At 43.2% G+C, this 19,616-nt stretch overlaps 2 protein-coding genes across 4 annotated transcripts in view; one reads left to right on the top strand and one right to left on the bottom strand.

Annotated features, from left to right (window-relative positions):
• Positions 1–4,870, top strand: part of LOC110517709 (NLR family CARD domain-containing protein 3) — a 31,949-nt gene extending 27,079 nt beyond the window's left edge. For all 3 annotated transcript variants that reach the window (XM_090197815.1, XM_090197817.1, XM_090197816.1), the window contains 3 exons: positions 1,199–1,372; positions 1,552–1,598; positions 2,036–4,870. In XM_090197815.1, coding sequence (XP_090053941.1) covers positions 1,199–1,372; positions 1,552–1,598; positions 2,036–2,565 — 751 coding nt within the window. In that variant the 3' untranslated portion in view covers positions 2,566–4,870. The remainder of the gene's footprint in view (positions 1–1,198; positions 1,373–1,551; positions 1,599–2,035) is intronic.
• The window catches only part of LOC110515071 (NLR family CARD domain-containing protein 3), a 193,532-nt gene that overhangs the window by 94,788 nt on the left and 79,128 nt on the right, over positions 1–19,616 (bottom strand). The window lies entirely within an intron of this gene.

Here is a 19,616-nt window from a genome sequence, read left to right on the forward strand (position 1 = left end):
TGTTGTAGCCTCTGTTATTGGTAATGGTGAGAGGTTAGCATGTTTTGTTGTAGTCTCTGTTATTGGTAATGGTGAGAGGTTAGCATGTTTTGTTGTAGCCTCTGTTATTGGTAATGGTGAGAGGTTAGCATGTTTTGTTGTAGCCTCTGTTATTGGTAATGGTGAGAGGTTAGTATGTTTTGTTGTAGCCTCTGTTACTGGTAATGGTGAGAGGTTAGCATGTTTTGTTGTAGCCTCTGTTATTGGTAATGGTGAGAGGTTAGCATGTTTTGTTGTAGCCTCTGTTATTGGTTATGGTGAGAGGTTAGCATGTTTTGTTGTAGCCTCTGTTATTGGTAATGGTGAGAGGTTAGCATGTTTTGTTGTAGCCTCTGTTATTGGTAATGGTGAGAGGTTAGCATGTCATATGGAACAGATATGTATTAAAATATCCTCATTATAGATATGGTGTGGACTGTATACTCAATACAATCTAAATCTGATACCTCACTGTCTAAATAGATATGGTGTGGACTGTATACTCAATACAATCTAAATCTGATTCCTCACTGTCTAAATAGATATGGTGTGGACTGTATACTCAATACAATCTAAATCTGATACCTCACTGTCTAAATAGATATGGTGTGGACTGTATACTCAATACAATATAAATCTGATACCTAACTGTCTAAATAGATATGGTGTGGACTGTATACTCAATACAATCTAAATCTGATACCTCACTGTCTAAATAGATATGGTGTGGACTGTATACTCAATACAATCTAAATCTGATACCTCACTGTCTAAATAGATATGGTGTGGACTGTATACTCAATACAATCTAAATCTGATACCTCACTGTCTAAATAGATATGGTGTGGACTGTATACTCAATACAATATAAATCTGATTCCTCACTGTCTAAATAGATATGGTGTGGACTGTATACTCAATACAATATAAATCTGATACCTCACTGTCTGTCTTCTGACTGAAACTGCTTTTTATCTGGTCTGGTCAGTCTACTATAATATTTGTACTAAACATGTCTCTCTCTATTCATTAAATTATGAATAGATATGGCTGTTTCAAGACACTGATGTATCTGAATATGTTGAAAAAATATTCTTCATATAAAAATAAATATATACTGTCCCTATTTTCACCACCAAAGAATAGCAGTGTGATTTTAATATGATTTGACTCTTTGCAGGCTGTCAGGCTGTCTAGTCACAGAGGAAGGCTGTGCTTCTCTGGTCTCAGCTCTGAGGTCAAACCCCTCACACCTGAGAGAGCTGGACCTGAGCTACAATCACCCAGGAGACTCAGGAGTCAGACTGCTCTCTGCTGGACTGGAGGATCCACACTGCAGACTGGAGAAACTCAAGTATGTAGAGGGTTTATGTCAATGTTCATATCAGACATGTTTGACTTATCAGGTATGTTAAGACAAACATTCTTGTCACCACATTTACGAATGATATGCTGTGTGTGAGCTCTGTGTGTGTGTGTGTGTGTTTGTGTGTGTGTGTCACTCAATGTCTGTTCTTCTGCTTTCCACTACAGTGTGGAACATGGTGGAGGGTACACAATGAAACCTGGGCCTAGAAAATGTGAGTGTTGACTGAATGTTACTAAGAATAAGTCTTAATTCAAGTTAAGTCAAAGTCAAAGACCACCATCATTACTTACTTGGTCATATTAACTATCAGCTGTAGTTCTACAGAGGCAGAGATCATGGACACCAAAGTTTACAAAGAGTTGCTTTGACAGTGTGTGTGTGTGTGTGTGTGTGTGTGTGTGTGTGTGTGTGTGTGTGTGTGTGTGTGTGTGTGTGTGTGTGTGTGTGTGTGTGTGTAATTAATGGGAATAAGTGTGTTTTATATTACCATACAGTATAACATATGATCATTCAACAAGTCTCAAGTTACCTTAACTTCTCCTTTTGATACCTAGAAACATCTACATTAAATGAATTAGTGAAAAGTGAGTTAACATTCTAATGTGAATGATGATGATTTCTAATATTGTGTCTGGTTTCATCCATCAGATGTCTGTTATCTCACACTGGACCCAAACACAGTAAACAGTCTCCTCTCTCTGTCTGAGGAGAACGGAAAGGTGATTTGTAGGAGAGAGAAGCAGCCGTATCCTGATCACCCAGAGAGATTTGAGGACTATAGACAGGTGCTGTGTAGAGAGGGTCTGACTGGGCGCTGTTACTGGGAGGTAGAGTGGAGTGGGAGAGGGGTTGGTATAGGAATGACATATAAAGGAATCAACAGGAGAGGATGGGGTGGCTGTGGGCTTGGATACAATGACAAGTCCTGGAGTCTGCACTGCTCAGACCACAGTTACGCTGCCTGGCACAATAGTAATCCCACTACCATAGACGTCCCCTCCTCCAGCTCCCACAGAGTAGGAGTGTATCTGGACTGGCCAGCCGGCACTCTGTCCTTCTATAGAGCCTCCTCTGACACACTGACCCACCTGTACACATTCACCTCCACATTCACTGAGCCCCTCTATCCAGGGTTTTATCTTTGGTATGATGGTGCCTCAGTTTCTCTGTGTCAGTGATACACACACACATTGGACATATACACACACACACACATTGAACACACACACACACACACACACACACACACTCATTGGGCACACATACAGACACGCACACACACACACACACACACATACACACACACACACACACACACACACACACTGGACATCTGGACATGTACACACACACACTGGACACACACATTGGACACACACATATATTGGACACACTCACATACACACAGCCACAAAAAGATTCACACAATGGACACTGGACACACACACACTGGACACACACACACACACACTGGACACACACACACTGGAAAACACGTTGGACACACACACATATTGGACACATACACACACACACTGGACACTCACATACACACAGCCACACACAGACACACATTTTGGACACACACACACACACACACACTGGACACACACACACACTGGACACACACACAAATTGAACACACACACACACTGGACACACACATTGGACACACACACAACACACACACACACACACACACACACACACACAAACACACACACACACAGACACGCTGGACACAGAAACACACACAAACACTGGACAAATACACACAGACACACACATTGGACAAGCACACACACACATTGGACACACACATATTGGACACACAAACCCTGGACACACACACACATTGGACGGACACACACACTGGACATATACACACACACACACACACACACTGGACACAAACACATTGGATACACACACACTGGACACACAAACCCTGGACACACACAGACTGGACACACACCCACATGCTGGACACACACACATACACTGGACACACACTGGACACACACCAGTGGTTGCTAGGCAGTTTCTGTATCACAGCTTCTATCCCAGTTCTATCTGCCTGTTAAATCAGTTTCTGGACCACAGGTTCTAGAACAGCTTCTATCCCAGTTCTATCTGCCTGTTAAATCAGTTTCTGGACCACAGGTTCTAGAACAGCTTCTATCCCAGTTCTATCTGCCTGTTAAATCAGTTTCTGGACGACAGGTTCTAGAACAGCTTCTATCCCAGTTCTATCTGCCTGTTGAAACAGTTTCTGGACCACAGGTTCTAGAACAGCTTCTATCCCAATTCTATCTGCCTGTTAAATGAGTTTCTGGATCACAGGTTCTAGAACAGCTTCTATCCCAGTTCTATCTGCCTGTTAAATCAGTTTCTGGATCACAGATTCTAGAACAGCTTCTATCCCAGTTCTATCTGCCTGTTAAATCAGTTTCTGGATCACAGGTTCTAGAACAGCTTCTATCCCCGTTCTATCTGCCTGTTAAATCAGTTTCTGGACCACAGGTTCTAGAACAGCTTCTATCCCAGTTCTATCTGCCTGTTAAATCAGTTTTTGGACCACAGGTTCTAGAACAGCTTCTATCCCAGTTCTATCTGCCTGTTAAATCAGTTTCTGGACGACAGGTTCTAGAACAGCTTCTATCCCAGTTCTATCTGCCTGTTAAATCAGTTTCTGGACCACAGGTTCTAGAACAGCTTCTATCCCAATTCTATCTGCCTGTTAAATCAGTTTCTGGATCACAGGTTCTAGAACAGCTTCTATCCCAGTTCTATCTGCCTGTTAAATCAGTTTCTGGACCACAGGTTCTAGAACAGCTTCTATCCCAGTTCTATCTGCCTGTTAAATCAGTTTCTGGACCACAGGTTCTAGAACAGCTTCTATCCCAGTTCTATCTGTCTGTTAAATCAGTTTCTGGACCACAGGTTCTAGAACAGCTTCTATCCCAGTTCTATCTGCCTGTTAAATCAGTTTCTGGATCTCAGGTTCTAGAACAGCTTCTATCCCAGTTCTATCTGCCTGTTAAATCAGTTTCTGGACCACAGGTTCTAGAACAGCTTCTATCCCAGTTCTATCTGCCTGTTAAATCATCAACCTAAACTGTTTCCATCAGACTATTAGAACATGACTGAACCTTTTGGTTCCATTTCTGATCTTTTACCACTTTGCATTTTTATGATCTATTTTACTGTTTGTGTTTGTACCACAGGAGGTTGGTGGGACCTTAATTGGGGAGGACAGGCTTGTAATGGCTGGAGGGGAATAAGTGGAATGGTATCAAACACGTGGTTTCCATGTGTTCCATTTCATTCACTCTGTTCCAGACATTATTATGAGCCGTCCTCCCCTCACCAGCCTCCTCTGGTATGTACTGTCCTATATGTGAGAGAGCTCCAACAAGGAATTACAATGTATGTATTACTTTTAATACCTGCAAATGGCAAATAAACTACTAGAACTCCTTATGAATGTCTGCAGCCGACTAGACTGTTGGCGTCTGACAAGAGGTGAAAATATTACAGGAATATTCTGCAAATGTTGATGAAGACGTCACTCAACCCCCCCAAAACAACATGCAGTCTTTCCACAAGACTCCCATGAAGTTATAGTGTGACGTTATGAGTTGACGTTAAAGTAACATTCTCAGAACATACTGCACTTGTTTTATACTGTTTTAGATGGATCCTCTGTTTATCATCTTGTTTTATACTGTTTTAGATGGATCCTCTGTTTATCATCTTGTTTTATACTGTTTTAGATGGATCCTCTGTTTATCATCTTGTTTTATACTGTTTTAGATGGATCCTCTGTTTATCATCTTGTTTTATACTGTTTTAGATGGATCCTCTGTTTATCATCTTGTTTTATACTGTTTTAGATGGATCCTCTGTTTATCATCTTGTTTTATACTGTTTTAGATGGATCCTCTGTTTATCATCTTGTTTTATACTGTTTTAGATGGATCCTCTGTTTATCATCTTGTTTAATACTGTTTTAGATGGATCCTCTGTTTATCATCTTGTTTTATACTGTTTTAGATGGATCCTCTGTTTATCATCTTGTTTTAGATGGATCCTCTGTTTATCATCTTGTTTTATACTGTTTTAGATGGATCCTCTGTTTATCATCTTGTTTTATACTGTTTTAGATGGATCCTCTGTTTATCATCTTGTTTTATACTGTTTTAGATGGTTCCTCTGTTTATCATCTTGTTTTATACTGTTTTAGATGGATCCTCTGTTTATCATCTTGTTTTATACTGTTTTAGATGGATCCTCTGTTTATTATCTTGTTTTATACTGTTTTAGATGGATCCTCTGTTTATGATCTTGTTTTATACTGTTTTAGATGGATCCTCTGTTTATCATCTTGTTTTATACTGTTTTAGATGGATCCTCTGTTTATCATCTTGTTTTATACTGTTTTAGATGGATCCTCTGTTTATCATCTTGTTTTAGATGGATCCTCTGTTTATCATCTTGTTTTATACTGTTTAAGATGGATCCTCTGTTTATCATCTTGTTTTATACTGTTTTAGATGGATCCTCTGTTTATCATCTTGTTTTATACTGTTTTAGATGGATCCTCTGTTTATCATCTTGTTTTATACTGTTTTAGATGGATCCTCTGTTTATCATCTTGTTTTATACTGTTTTAGATGGATCCTCTGTTTATCATCTTGTTTTATACTGTTTTAGATGGATCCTCTGTTTATCATCTTGTTTTATACTGTTTTAGATGGATCCTCTGTTTATCATCTTGTTTTATACTGTTTTAGAAGGATCCTCTGTTTATCATCTTGTTTTATTCTGTTTTAGATGGATCCTCTGTTTATCATCTTGTTTTATACTGTTTTAGATGGATCCTCTGTTTATCATCTTGTTTTATACTGTTTTAGATGGATCCTCTGTTTATCATCTTGTTTTATACTGTTTTAGATGGATCCTCTGTTTATCATCTTGTTTTATACTGTTTTTGTTATGGTGCGTGAATGAGGACCCAAAAGCGAATTAACAAACAGAGTACTTTAATGACGAACATACGTGGGCTCAGATGGACAGGTAGATTCCGACAGGACAGGACAAGGTTGCAGCACACACGATGATAGTCTGGTTCAGGCATGAGACACATAAACAAACAAACAAGAATCCGACAAGGACAGGAGCAGAAACAGAGAGAGATATAGGGACCTAATCAGAGGGAAAAAGGGAACAGGTGGGGAACGGGGTGAATGGGTAATTAGGAGGAGACAAGGCACAGCTGGGGAAAAGAGGGGGAGAAAAGGTAACATAACAACGACCAGCAGAGGGAGACAGGGTGAAGGGAAAGGACAGAGACAAGACAACATGACAGTACCCCCCCACTCACCGAGCGCCTCCTGGCGCACTCGAGGAGGAAGCCTGGCGGCACCGGAGGAAATCATCGATCAGCGCACGGTCCAGCACGTCCCGAGAGGGAACCCAACTCCTCTCCTCAGGACCGTACCCCTCCCAATCTACTAGGTACTGATGACCACGGCCCCGAGGACGCATGTCCAAAATCCTACGGACCCTGTAGATGGGTGCGCCCTCGACAAGGATGGGGGGGGGGGGGGGAAGACGAGCGGGGGCGCGAAGAACGGGCTTGACACAGGAGACATGGAAGACCGGGTGGACGCGACGAAGATATCGCGGCAGAAGAAGTCGCACTGCGACAGGGTTAATGATTTGAGAAATACGGAACGGACCAATGAACCGCGGGGTCAACTTGCGAGAAGCGGTCTTAAGGGGAAGGTTCTGAGTGGAGAGCCAAACTCTCTGACCGCGACAATATCTAGGACTCTTAGTTCTACGCTTATTAGCCGCTCTCACAGTCTGCGCCCTATAACGGCAAAGTGCAGACCTGACCCTCTTCCAGGTGCGCTCGCAACGTTGGACAAAAGCCTGAGCGGAGGGGACGCTGGACTCGGCGAACTGAGATGAGAACAGCGGAGGCTGGTACCCGAGGCTACTCTGAAAAGGAGATAGCCCTGTCGCAGACGAAGGAAGCGAGTTGTGGGCGTATTCTGCCCAGGGGAGCTGTTCTGACCAAGACGCAGGGTTGCGAAAAGAAAGACTGCGTAAGATGCGACCAATAGTCTGATTGGCCCGTTCTGCTTGACCGTTAGACTGGGGGTGAAAGCCGGAAGAGAGACTGACGGAAGCCCCAATCAAACGGCAAAACTCCCTCCAAAATTGAGACGTGAATTGCGGACCTCTGTCCGAAACGACGTCTGACGGAAGGCCATGAATTCTGAAAACATTCTCGATGATGATTTGTGCCGTCTCTTTAGCAGAAGGAAGCTTAGCAAGGGGAATGAAATGAGCCGCCTTAGAGAACCTATCGACAACCGTAAGAATAACAGTCTTCCCCGCTGACGAAGGCAGTCCGGTGACAAAATCTAAGGCGATGTGAGACCACGGTCGAGAGGGAATAGGAAGCGGCCTGAGACGGCCGGCAGGAGGAGAGTTACCGGACTTAGTCTGCGCGCAGACCGAACAAGCAGCCACGAAACGACGCGTGTCATGCTCCCTGGTGGGCCACCAGAAACGCTGGCGAATGGAAGCAAGCGTACCCCGAACGCCAGGGTGGCCGGCTAACTTGGCAGAGTGAGCCCACTGAAGAACGGCCAGACGAGTAGGAACGGGAACGAAAAGAAGGTTCCTAGGACAAGCGCGCGGCGACGGAGTTTGAGTGAGTGCTTGCTTTACCTGCCTCTCAATTCCCCAGACAGTCAACCCGACAACACGCCCCTCAGGGAGAATCCCCTCGGGGTCAGTGGAGGCTACTGAAGAACTGAAGAGACGAGACAAAGCATCAGGCTTGGTGTTCTTAGAGCCCGGACGATAAGAAATCACGAACTCGAAACGAGCGAAAAACAGCGCCCAACGCGCCTGACGCGCATTAAGTCGTTTGGCAGAACGGATGTACTCAAGGTTCCTATGGTCAGTCCAAACGACAAAAGGAACGGTCGCCCCCTCCAACCACTGTCGCCATTCGCCTAGGGCTAACCGGATGGCGAGCAGTTCGCGGTTACCCACATCATAGTTACGTTCCGACGGCGACAGGCGATGAGAAAAATACGCGCATGGGTGGACCTTGTCGTCAGAGAGGGAGCGCTGAGAAAGGATGGCTCCCACTCCCACCTCTGACGCGTCAACCTCGACAACGAACTGTCTAGAGACGTCAGGTGTAACAAGGATAGGAGCGGATGTAAAACGATTCTTGAGGAGATCAAAAGCTCCCTGGGCGGAAACGGACCACTTAAAGCACGTCTTGACAGAAGTAAGGGCTGTGAGAGGAGCTGCCACCTGACCGAAATTACGGATGAAACGACGATAGAAGTTCGCGAAGCCGAGAAAACGCTGCAGCTCGACGCGTGACTTAGGGACGGGCCAATCAATGACAGCTTGGACCTTAGCGGGATCCATCTTAATGCCTTCAGCGGAAATAACAGAACCGAGAAATGTGACGGAGGAGGCATGAAAAGTGCACTTCTCAGCCTTCACGAAAAGACAATTCTCTAAAAGGCGCTGGAGGACACGTCGAACGTGCTGAACATGAATCTGGAGTGACGGTGAAAAAATCAGGATATCGTCAAGGTAAACGAAAACAAAGATGTTCAGCATGTCTCTCAGGACATCATTGACTAATGCCTGAAAGACAGCTGGAGCGTTAGCGAGGCCGAAAGGAAGAACCCGGTATTCAAAGTGCCCTAACGGAGTGTTAAACGCCGTCTTCCACTCGTCCCCCTCCCTGATGCGCACGAGATGGTAAGCGTTACGAAGGTCCAACTTAGTGAAAAACCTGGCTCCCTGCAGGATCTCGAAGGCTGAAGACATAAGAGGAAGCGGATAACGATTCTTCACTGTTATGTCATTCAGCCCTCGATAATCTATGCAGGGGCGCAGAGACCCGTCCTTCTTCTTGACAAAAAAAAACCCCGCTCCGGCGGGAGAGGAGGAGGGGACTATGGTACCGGCGTCAAGAGCTACAGACAAATAATCTTCGAGAGCCTTACGTTCGGGAGCCGACAGAGAGTATAGTCTACCCCGGGGGGGGGTGGTTCCCGGAAGGAGATCAATACTACAATCATACGACCGGTGTGGAGGAAGAGAGGTGGCCCTGGACCGACTGAACACCGTGCGCAGATCGTGATATTCCTCCGGCACCCCTGTCAAATCACCAGGCTCCTCCTGTGAAGAAGAGACAGAGGAAACAGGAGGGATAGCAGACATTAAACATTTCACATGACAAGAGACGTTCCAGGAGAGGATAGAATTACTAGACCAATTAATGGAAGGATTATGACAAACTAGCCAGGGATGGCCCAAAACAACAGGTGTAAAAGGTGAACGAAAAATTAAAAAAGAAATGGTTTCACTATGATTACCAGAAACAGTGAGGGTTAAAGGTAGCGTCTCACGCTGAATCCTGGGGAGAGGACTACCATCCAGGGCGAACAAGGCCGTGGGCTCCTTTAACTGTCTGAGAGGAATGTCATGTTCCCGAGCCCAGGTCTCGTCCATAAAACAGCCCTCCGCCCCAGAGTCTATTAAGGCACTGCAGGAAGCTGACGAACCGGTCCAGCGTAGATGGACCGACAAGGTAGTGCAGGATCTTGAAGGAGAGACAGGAGTAGTAGCGCTCACCAGTAGCCCTCCGCTTACTGACGAGCTCTGGCCTTTTACTGGACATGAAGTGGCAAAATGACCAGCGGAACCGCAATAGAGACAGAGGCGGTTGGTGATTCTCCGTTCCCTCTCCTTAGTCGAGATGCGGATACCTCCCAGCTGCATGGGCTCAGCACCCGAGCCGGCAGAGGAAGATGGTAGTGATGCGGAGAGGGAGGCGACGGAGAGCGCGAGCTCCTTTCCACGAGCTCGGTGACGAAGATCAACCCGTCGCTCAATGCGAATAGCGAGTTCAATCAAGGAATCCACGCTGGAAGGAACCTCCCGGGAGAGAATCTCATCCTTTACCTCTGCGCGGAAACCCTCCAGAAGACGAGCGAGCAAGGCCGGCTCGTTCCAGCCACTGGAGACAGCAAGAGTGCGAAACTCAATAGAGTAGTCTGTTATGGATCGATTGCCTTGACATAGGGAAGACAGGGCCCTGGAAGCCTCCTCCCCAAAAACAGATCGATCAAAAACCCGTATCATCTCCTCCTTAAAGTCTTGATACTGGTTAATACACTCAGCCCTTGCCTCCCAGATTGCCGTGCCCCACTCACGAGCCCGTCCAATAAGGAGAGATATGACGTAGGCGACACGAGCAGTGCTCCTGGAGTAAGTGTTGGGCTGGAGAGAAAACACAATATCACACTGGGTGAGGAACGAGCGGCATTCAGTGGGCTCCCCAGAGTAACACGGCGGGTTATTGATTCTGGGCTCCGGAGATTCGAAAGCCCTGGAAGTGGCCGGTGGATCGAGGCGGAGATGGTGAACCTGTTCTGTGAGGTTGGAGACTTGGGTGGCCAGGGTCTCAACGGCATGTCGAGCAGCAGACAATTCCTGCTTGTGTCTGCCTAGCATCGCTCCCTGGATCTCGACGGCTGAGTGGAGAGGATCCGAAGTCGCTGGGTCCATTCCCGGTCGGATTCTTCTGTTATGGTGCGTGAATGAGGACCCAAAAGCGAATTAACAAACAGAGTACTTTAATGACGAACATACGTGGGCTCAGATGGACAGGTAGATTCCGACAGGACAGGACAAGGTTGCAGCACACACGATGATAGTCTGGTTCAGGCATGAGACACATAAACAAACAAACAAGAATCCGACAAGGACAGGAGCAGAAACAGAGAGAGATATAGGGACCTAATCAGAGGGAAAAAGGGAACAGGTGGGGAACGGGGTGAATGGGTAATTAGGAGGAGACAAGGCACAGCTGGGGAAAAGAGGGGGAGAAAAGGTAACATAACAACGACCAGCAGAGGGAGACAGGGTGAAGGGAAAGGACAGAGACAAGACAACATGACAGTTTTAGATGCATCCTCTGTTTCAACATTTAAACTCTAAAATTTAAACAATTTAAACAATAACACCGTTAAAATACCAATGTGATCATTTGTTGTACGTCTTTTATGTTGAATAACAAATAGTACAATTATGTATGGACATACGCTCCACATACACTGCTGATGTCGCAGAAAGGCCATAAAGATCATCAAGGACAACAACCACCCGAGCCACTGCCTGTTCACCCCGCTATCATCCAGAAGGAGAGGTCAGTACAGGTGCATCATCACCACCCGAGCCACTGCCTGTTCACCCCGCTATCATCCAGAAGGCGAAGTCAGTACAGGTGCATCATCACCACCCGAGCCACTGCCTGTTCACCCCGCTATCATCCAGAAGGCGAGGTCAGTACAGGTGCATCATCACCACCCGAGCCACTGCCTGTTCACCCTGCTATCATCCAGAAGGCAAAGTCAGTACAGGTGCATCATCACCACCCGAGCCACTGCCTGTTCACCCCGCGATCATCCAGAAGGCGAAGTCAGTACAGGTGCATCAAAGCAGGGACCGAGAGACTGAAAAACAGCTTCTATCTTAAGGCAATCAGACTGTTTATCAGCCACCACTAACATTGAGTGGCTGCTGCCAACATACTGACTCAACTCCAGCCACTTTAATAATGGAAATTGATGGAAATTGATGGAAATTGATGGAAAAAAATGCATCACTAGCCACTTTACAATGCCACCTAATATAATGTGTACATACCCTACATTACTCATCTCATGGGTATATACTGTACTCGATACCATCTACTGCATCTTGCCTATGCCGTTCTGTACCATCACTCATTCATGTATGTTTATGTACATATTCTTTATCCCTTTACACTTGTGTATGTATATAAGGTCATTGTTGTGAAATCGTTAGGTTAGATTACTCGTTGGTTATTACTGCATTGTCGGAACTAGAAGCACAAGCATTTCGCTAAACTCACATTAACATCTGCTAACCATGTGTATGTGACAAATAAAATGTGATTTTAGTGTATTTAGTTGTACAAGTATACAAGAAGATATTGTATTTTTCATAATAAAACATAATTGAAACAAGAAAAGGCATGTTAATTGTGAAAACAATTTCATTTTTGATATTACATTGCCTCTCCCAGTTGCAGGTTGATGTTTGTCATGAATCTTGACCTGGAGGCAGGTTGATGTTTGTCATGAATCTTGACCTGGAGGCAGGTTGTTTGTCATGAATCTTGACCTGGAGGCAGAACTGCGTGATTTCCTCCAGATATTTAGAACCTGTTGATGCTAGGGGGCAGCATTTTCACTTTTGGATGAAAGGTGTGCCCAGAGTGAACTGCCTACTCAGTACTCCTACTCAGTCCCAGATGGGAATATATGCATAATATTATTACTGGTGGATAGAAAACACTATGAGCTTCTAAAACTGTTTGAATTATGTCTGTGAGTATAACAGAACTCATATGGCAGACAAAAACCTGAGAAGAAATCCAAACAGGAAGTGAGAACTCTAGAAATTTAGAAAAGAGTGCCATTGGATGTCCATCTTAGATATGGATGAGCATTTAAACGTGTTAACCCTCGCAAGGCTGCAGGCCCAGACGGCATCCCCAGCCGCGCCCTCAGAGCATGTGCAGACTGGCTGGTGTGTTTACGGATATAATCAATAAATCCCAGTCTGCTGTTCCCACATGGGAGCAAAAGGGTAAGTTAGTGGCCTATTGGATAAGAAACTAATAATACATTTTAAAAAAGCTAACAAATAGGCTTAGAAGTTAAAGATATAATCAGATAAAACATATGAGAAACTGTTTGTTAACCAAGCCTGTATGTCCAGGATTTTATGCATTACAGGTGAAGTCACTCAATCCAGTCCCCGAGGCTTGTTGGGGGGACCATACCAAGGACTCCTGGTGACAGCTAGCTGAAAGATCTACCTGGATTCATATCACACGGCGGGAGGGTAAGACACAGTGACACTGTCGAACAATAAACAGTGTTTGAGAGGAGAACTGGAATTAGCAGAATTCCGGGGGCCATCGCTCGAATGAAGAAAATCCTTCCTGTCTTTTCATCCCTGTTTTTGTTCATAGAAGTGAAGGTGTGTCTGGCTCTTGCTAGTGATGTGTTCTCGGGGAGAGGGTGGGGCTTCACATGGAAGCTGTACGTCTGAGCTGTCTTATCGTGGGTGCCATATTCCTGATACAGCACGTCCTACCTGAGTATGCGGAGAGTGGTAATTTGACCCATGGTTTAGACGATGAGGATTTTGTTCCAAAACAAGCATAAGAGATCCCTAGATCTGGGTAGACAGGAAGTTAGAGTAGAGGTTGGGAAGGATGTCTCAGTGGAGTTTTATGTAGACCAAATGGGGTCCCTAACTACATGGCAGTCTAGGACTCTGAGACATTATGGTATATATCGGTGCAGGTCCCCATATTGATCATGGACACAGGTCATGGGGGCGGCAGGGTAACCTAGTGGTTACAGCGGTTAGAGCATTGGACTAGTAACCAGAACGTTGCAAGTTCAAACCCCTGAGCTGACAAGGTACAAATCTGTCGTTCTGCCCCTGAACAGGCAGTTAACCCACTGTTCCTAGGCTGTCATTGAAAATAAGAATTTGTTCTTAACTGACTTGCCTAGTTAAATAAAGATTCAATAACTAAAAAAAAACATTGTGAGGTAGATATGATTGTAGAACATTTAGGACGTAGGGAAGTCAGTTAAGAACTAATTCTTATTTACAATGCCTACTGGGGAACAGTGGGTTACCTGCCTGTTCAGTTAAATAAAGGTAAAATAAATATGGAGAGAGAGGGCTATATGAACCCACTCACCCAGTATGGAAGGAGGTGGAGTATAGTGAAGGTGAGAGTTTTTGACTGTAATCCGGAGAGAGGGATGTATTGCATAAAGATACGCCTAACCCTTTAAACAGTAATGAAGGAGGATCTAGGGTTGTGGTATGATGGAGATGACCAGTTTTTGGTTGACACCCTAGTACGGTTCCGGGTAGAGGAGGTTAGGCCGGTATGGTAAAGCTGTTGGTAAAGCTGTTCACGAAAGCAGGAATGCCAAAAAATGACAGTTGCATTGATTTGCACTATTTATATCCACAGGTTCCTCCCTTTACAGTGACCAGAGGAGATTATTACCGTTTGGCCCGGTACAGTACTCTTGGGAAATGATGTCAGGGCGATGCTTTACCGGCAGATTAGACAGGATTATGCTCACTTGTACATTTGGGAATGCCTTTCACACTCATTCAACACCAAGACATGAAGTTTAGCCAAACGGGAGAAAAGAGCTACTCCATCTGGGTCTTTGATGACAAAGTTTACATTGATAACATTGGGGTTCCACGGGGGTGCCAGATATGTTCAAAGCAAGAAATCAGATCCTAGCAGGATTAGAGTTAAGCATTTCCAGGTGGTCTACTCTCAATAAGAACGTGGACTGGATTAATTATATTTATTATAATCAACAGCGTTTTACCAATTGTACCAGAGATGCTATTAAAGGTTTTTCAGAACAGACTGAAGCAACCAGCTGGATGGCTTGGCAGAATAGAATTGCATTAGATATGTTATTGGCTGAAAAAGGAGAAGTATGCGTGATTATAGGGACCATGTTTGTGCTTACATCCCAAATAACACAGCTCCGGACGAATCAGTGCCCGAAGCACGAAGCTGGTTTGACCACCCTGGCTCACGGTTTGGCAGAAAACTCTGGGGTGGATACTTCTCTGACTAATTGGTTTGATAGTATGTTCGGAAAATGGAAAAAATATTATGATCACTGTATTATGGACTGCATTCACCTGTGTGACTGTTTTAGTTTTATGGGGCTGTTGTCTAATTCCCTGTGTACGAGGCCTTATTTCCAGGACTGGAGAAATCGATGACAATAGATGGTGAGTAACCAGTGGATACCAGGTTCTGACCCGTGGAGTGCTGAATGCATGTCTACAGAACAAGTGGACGAATCTGGATCCTTCATTTGCGGGGAACTTATGTTTGATGAGACCATTTTTGATGTTTAGGGAGGTTAGGTTGTATCTTGTTTCATTATTAGACAGTTTTTTTTATGAAGATTGTAACGAAAATCCTGATAAGAAGAGTTATGATTCTGATGTAGGCCTGAGAAACAGTCATGGCGAATGCAAGTAGTGGGTTATGTTTAGGTGATGTTTTGATGACAATAAATATTTCTAATAAAAATAGAAATGGGCTTTTTAATATTACAATATAACTACATGTGTGATTGGATGTATAATATTTAATCAAAGGGTGGATATTTTAAGGGAATTTTATCTATAATGACTAATTATGTATACATTTCAATCAGGACTGACTAATCAGAATACTATTATGTTACTGTATATGTACTAATCAGAATACTATTATGTTACTGTATATGTACTAATCAGAATACTATTATGTTACTGTATATGTACTAATCAGAATACTATTATGTTACTGTATATGTGCTAATCAGAATACTATTATGTTACTGTATATGTACTAATCAGAATACTATTATGTTACTGTATATGTACTAATCAGAATACTATTATGTTACTGTATATGTACTAATCAGAATACTATTATGTTACTGTAAATGTACTAATCAGAATACTATTATGTTACTGTATATGTACTAATCAGAATACTATTATGTTACTGTATATGTACTAATCAGAATACTATTATGTTACTGTATATGTACTAATCAGAATACTATTATGTTACTGTATATGTACTAATCAGAATACTATTATGATACTGTATAAGTACTAATCAGAATACTATTATGTTACTGTATATGTACTAATCAGAATACTATTATGTTACTGTATATGTACTAATCAGAATACTATTATGATACTGTATATGTATGAATTTTCTTTTTAATCCTAGTGCTGAATATAATGTGTGTAAATATAATCAAGAATTAGAACAATGACTGTCTGTTCTTGGTAGAAATGAATGAACTATATCTCCAGTCTGGCTAGAATGCTTATCTTCACAAGCATGTCCTTGGCTCGGTCGTATCTTAATAGGGTGAGACGATGTGAGACCCATACAGCCTTAGTACTAGAACGGAGATGGCACGGGTTGGTACTGAAACTAATGACCTCATTTTAAGTGTATAACCTGTGGTAAAATGTGTAAGGAGCAGTACTATCGTGAATAAAATCTGCTGTTTGACTTTGAGACTGGGCTCTGTCCATTTTATACAAATAAGGGTCATACAAATCCTTATGAATTGACAGAGTGTTTAATTTTAATTGGGTATTAAAACAGAGGAATATAACTCCTGCAACATTTGGTCCTTCGAACCTGGATCTAAATATCCGTCCCTGCCATCTGGAGGTCGTACGCCGGAAAAATCGTGCACGAGCGGGTCTGGTCCCGTTATTTAAGACCTGGCCTCTGAATTGAGGGTAAAGACCAAGCCGGTGTACACCCCAGACCGACAGGGAAGGTGACTAGATCCAACGAACAGTGCTTTTCCCAGTCGGCGGCAGGTCAGTAGCCTTTATTCTCGAATTTGGGAGGAATTATTTGGGATATTTTTGATTGAATGTTCTAAAGGAGTTTGGATTTAATCAATGATAGGTGCTTGAATATTCTGAACAAATACACTGGGTTTCTAATTTGCGTTTTAACCAAAATCGATAGCAAGGAAGAAACGGGAGAGACTCGTGGTAAGGTGCACTACCATACATAAACTAGAGCATAATAAATCCTGGTTTTGCAAGCCAGAAGGTTATTAAGGAGAGATATAGTACGCATTGGGGAATTAGGACTCTTGTTCCGTACAAATAGGATAGCCATTAATTCAAAAAACATACCTAAATAAAGTTTTAACCTGAGTCTATCTGTATATGGGAAGTAGTCTGACTATCAAGAAGTAGCAGATAGATATATTAAAACAGTGTATAAAGTGCTGATCCAATGAGGTGTGGTGGTAGACCCATGGATCCTAACAGTGTATAAAGTGCTGATCCAATGAGGTGAGGTGGTAGACCCATGGATCCTAACAGTGTATAAAGTGCTGATCCAATGAGGTGAGGTGGTAGACCCATGGATCCTAACAGTGTATAAAGTGCTGATCCAATGAGGTGAGGTGGTAGACCCATGGATCCTAACAGTGTATAAAGTGCTGATCCAATGAGGTTGTAGACCCATGGATCCTAACAGTGTATAAAGTGCTGATCCAATGAGGTTGTAGACATCTTAGTTCCAACATCTTTTTAGCTGCTGTCAAACCTGACATGAAAGGTATTTTCTGTAATGATAGTGGTGAATGATCATTAAGTGATAACAGTTTGGGGGAACAAGGTGTGATGACATCCACTACAGCAGATAAGACAGAGGGAACCTCTTTCCAAAACATGCCCCCTGGTCACTCCCAGTACATATGATTAAAGGAGCCCAAGGCACCTTGATTACATAGATCACACAGAGGAGAGGTTATGATTTTCATTAAATGTTTTCTAGATGGAAGGTATATGCACGAGATTACAATGTATCAGCTGGTGATTAGGATTGTTAGATGAACCCACTAAGTTCCTGATGAACTCAACTGGTTGAGCCTCTTCAGCAGCTAGTTCCATGGACACAGTGATTTCAATGTCCTTCACCAAGGTCAGATGACTTTCAGTCAACAGTCACTTTGGTGTATCTTCACTCCGTAGCCCACATTCTAGTCTGTCTCTTATGATGTCATTTAGAACACCATTCAACTCACAGTGTTCTGATAGTTTCTTTACTGCAGCAGCAAACATTGGTACTGATTCTCCCTCTTCCTGATGTGTCCTGTGGAACCTGAACCTTTCAGCATTAACTAGTGGTTCTGGTGAAACATGTCCTTTAAGTGTCTCCACAACATCCCCATACGCCTTATTACCTGTTCTGTCTGGATGTAACAGGCTGTCTAGTAAATTACATGTCTTTGGCCCCATTACACTAAAACATGTAGGCACAGTGTTGTCATCATCAATGTAATTTACAAGAACAAAATATTCAAACCTTTCTGTATATGAGGTCCACTGCTCAATGGTTTCATTAAACTGTCCAATGTTTCCAACAATTCCAGCCATTTTTCATTTCTCAATAGGCTCATGATTGTCACTCACTTCAATATTGTCCTCAACCACATCAATATTTTCCTCAGTCACATGATCTTCATTCACTTCACTCATTGACGTTTCCTCCCCAAGTTCGCTCATTTAGCAGTTTTTATTTCCAAAGTTCGGCTTCACAGTTGAATAAATGTCCCTTCCTTTAATCAATATATATTCCTCCTTTTTTAACTTATTTGGGGTAGGGGGCAGTATTTTCACCTCCGGATGAAAAGCGTGCCCAGAGTAAACTGCCTGCTACTCAGGACCAGATGCTAGGATATGCATATTATTTGTAGATTTGGATAGAAAACACTCTGAAGTTTCTAAAACGTTTGAATGATGTCTGTGTGTATAACAGAACTCAAAAACCTGATAAAATCCAACCATGAAGTGGGAAATCTGAGGTTTGTAGGTTTTCAAGTCTTAGCCTATCGAATATACAGTGTCTATGGGGTCATATTGCACTTGATTCATTTTATCTCTATTTCTGCTTTTTGTGACTCCTCTCTTTGGCTGGAAAAATGGCTGTGTTTTTTTGTGAGTAGGTGCAGACCTAACATGGTGTGCTTTCGTCGTAAAGCCTTTTTGAAATCGGACACTGTGGTTGGATTAACAACAAGTTTAGCTTTAAAATGGTGTATAATACTTGTATGGTTGAGGAATTGTAATTATGAGATTTCTGTTGTTTGAATTTGGCGCCCTGCACTTTCACTGGATGTTGGTCAGGTGGGACGTTAGAGTCCCATGTACCCTAGAGAGGTAATCAAGTTGTTTTACAGACCTGGCATCCGTCTTGGGTCGTTTTCCATGACGATGTTAAATCTCTCTCTTAGCTAGCTCAACTCTGCACTTGCCTCTGCTAGTAAATCACTGTGTTAACATTAGCCTAGACTGAACCACAGAAAATAACAGTTTTAAACAATTGTAAAAACCATCTTCTTCCAGACAGAATAGTTCCTGTAGATTCAGACTCATCACCAATCTTTTGTTATGTTATGTAGGTTTCATAACCACGTCTGTATAACAATTCAATAATGATGAGACGGGAGACAGGAATCAGTTCAAC

The sequence above is a fragment of the Oncorhynchus mykiss genome, chromosome 13 (assembly GCF_057628025.1).
Source record: "Oncorhynchus mykiss isolate SJ-2025 chromosome 13, ASM5762802v1, whole genome shotgun sequence".
Classification (NCBI taxonomy): Eukaryota; Metazoa; Chordata; class Actinopteri; order Salmoniformes; family Salmonidae; genus Oncorhynchus; species Oncorhynchus mykiss.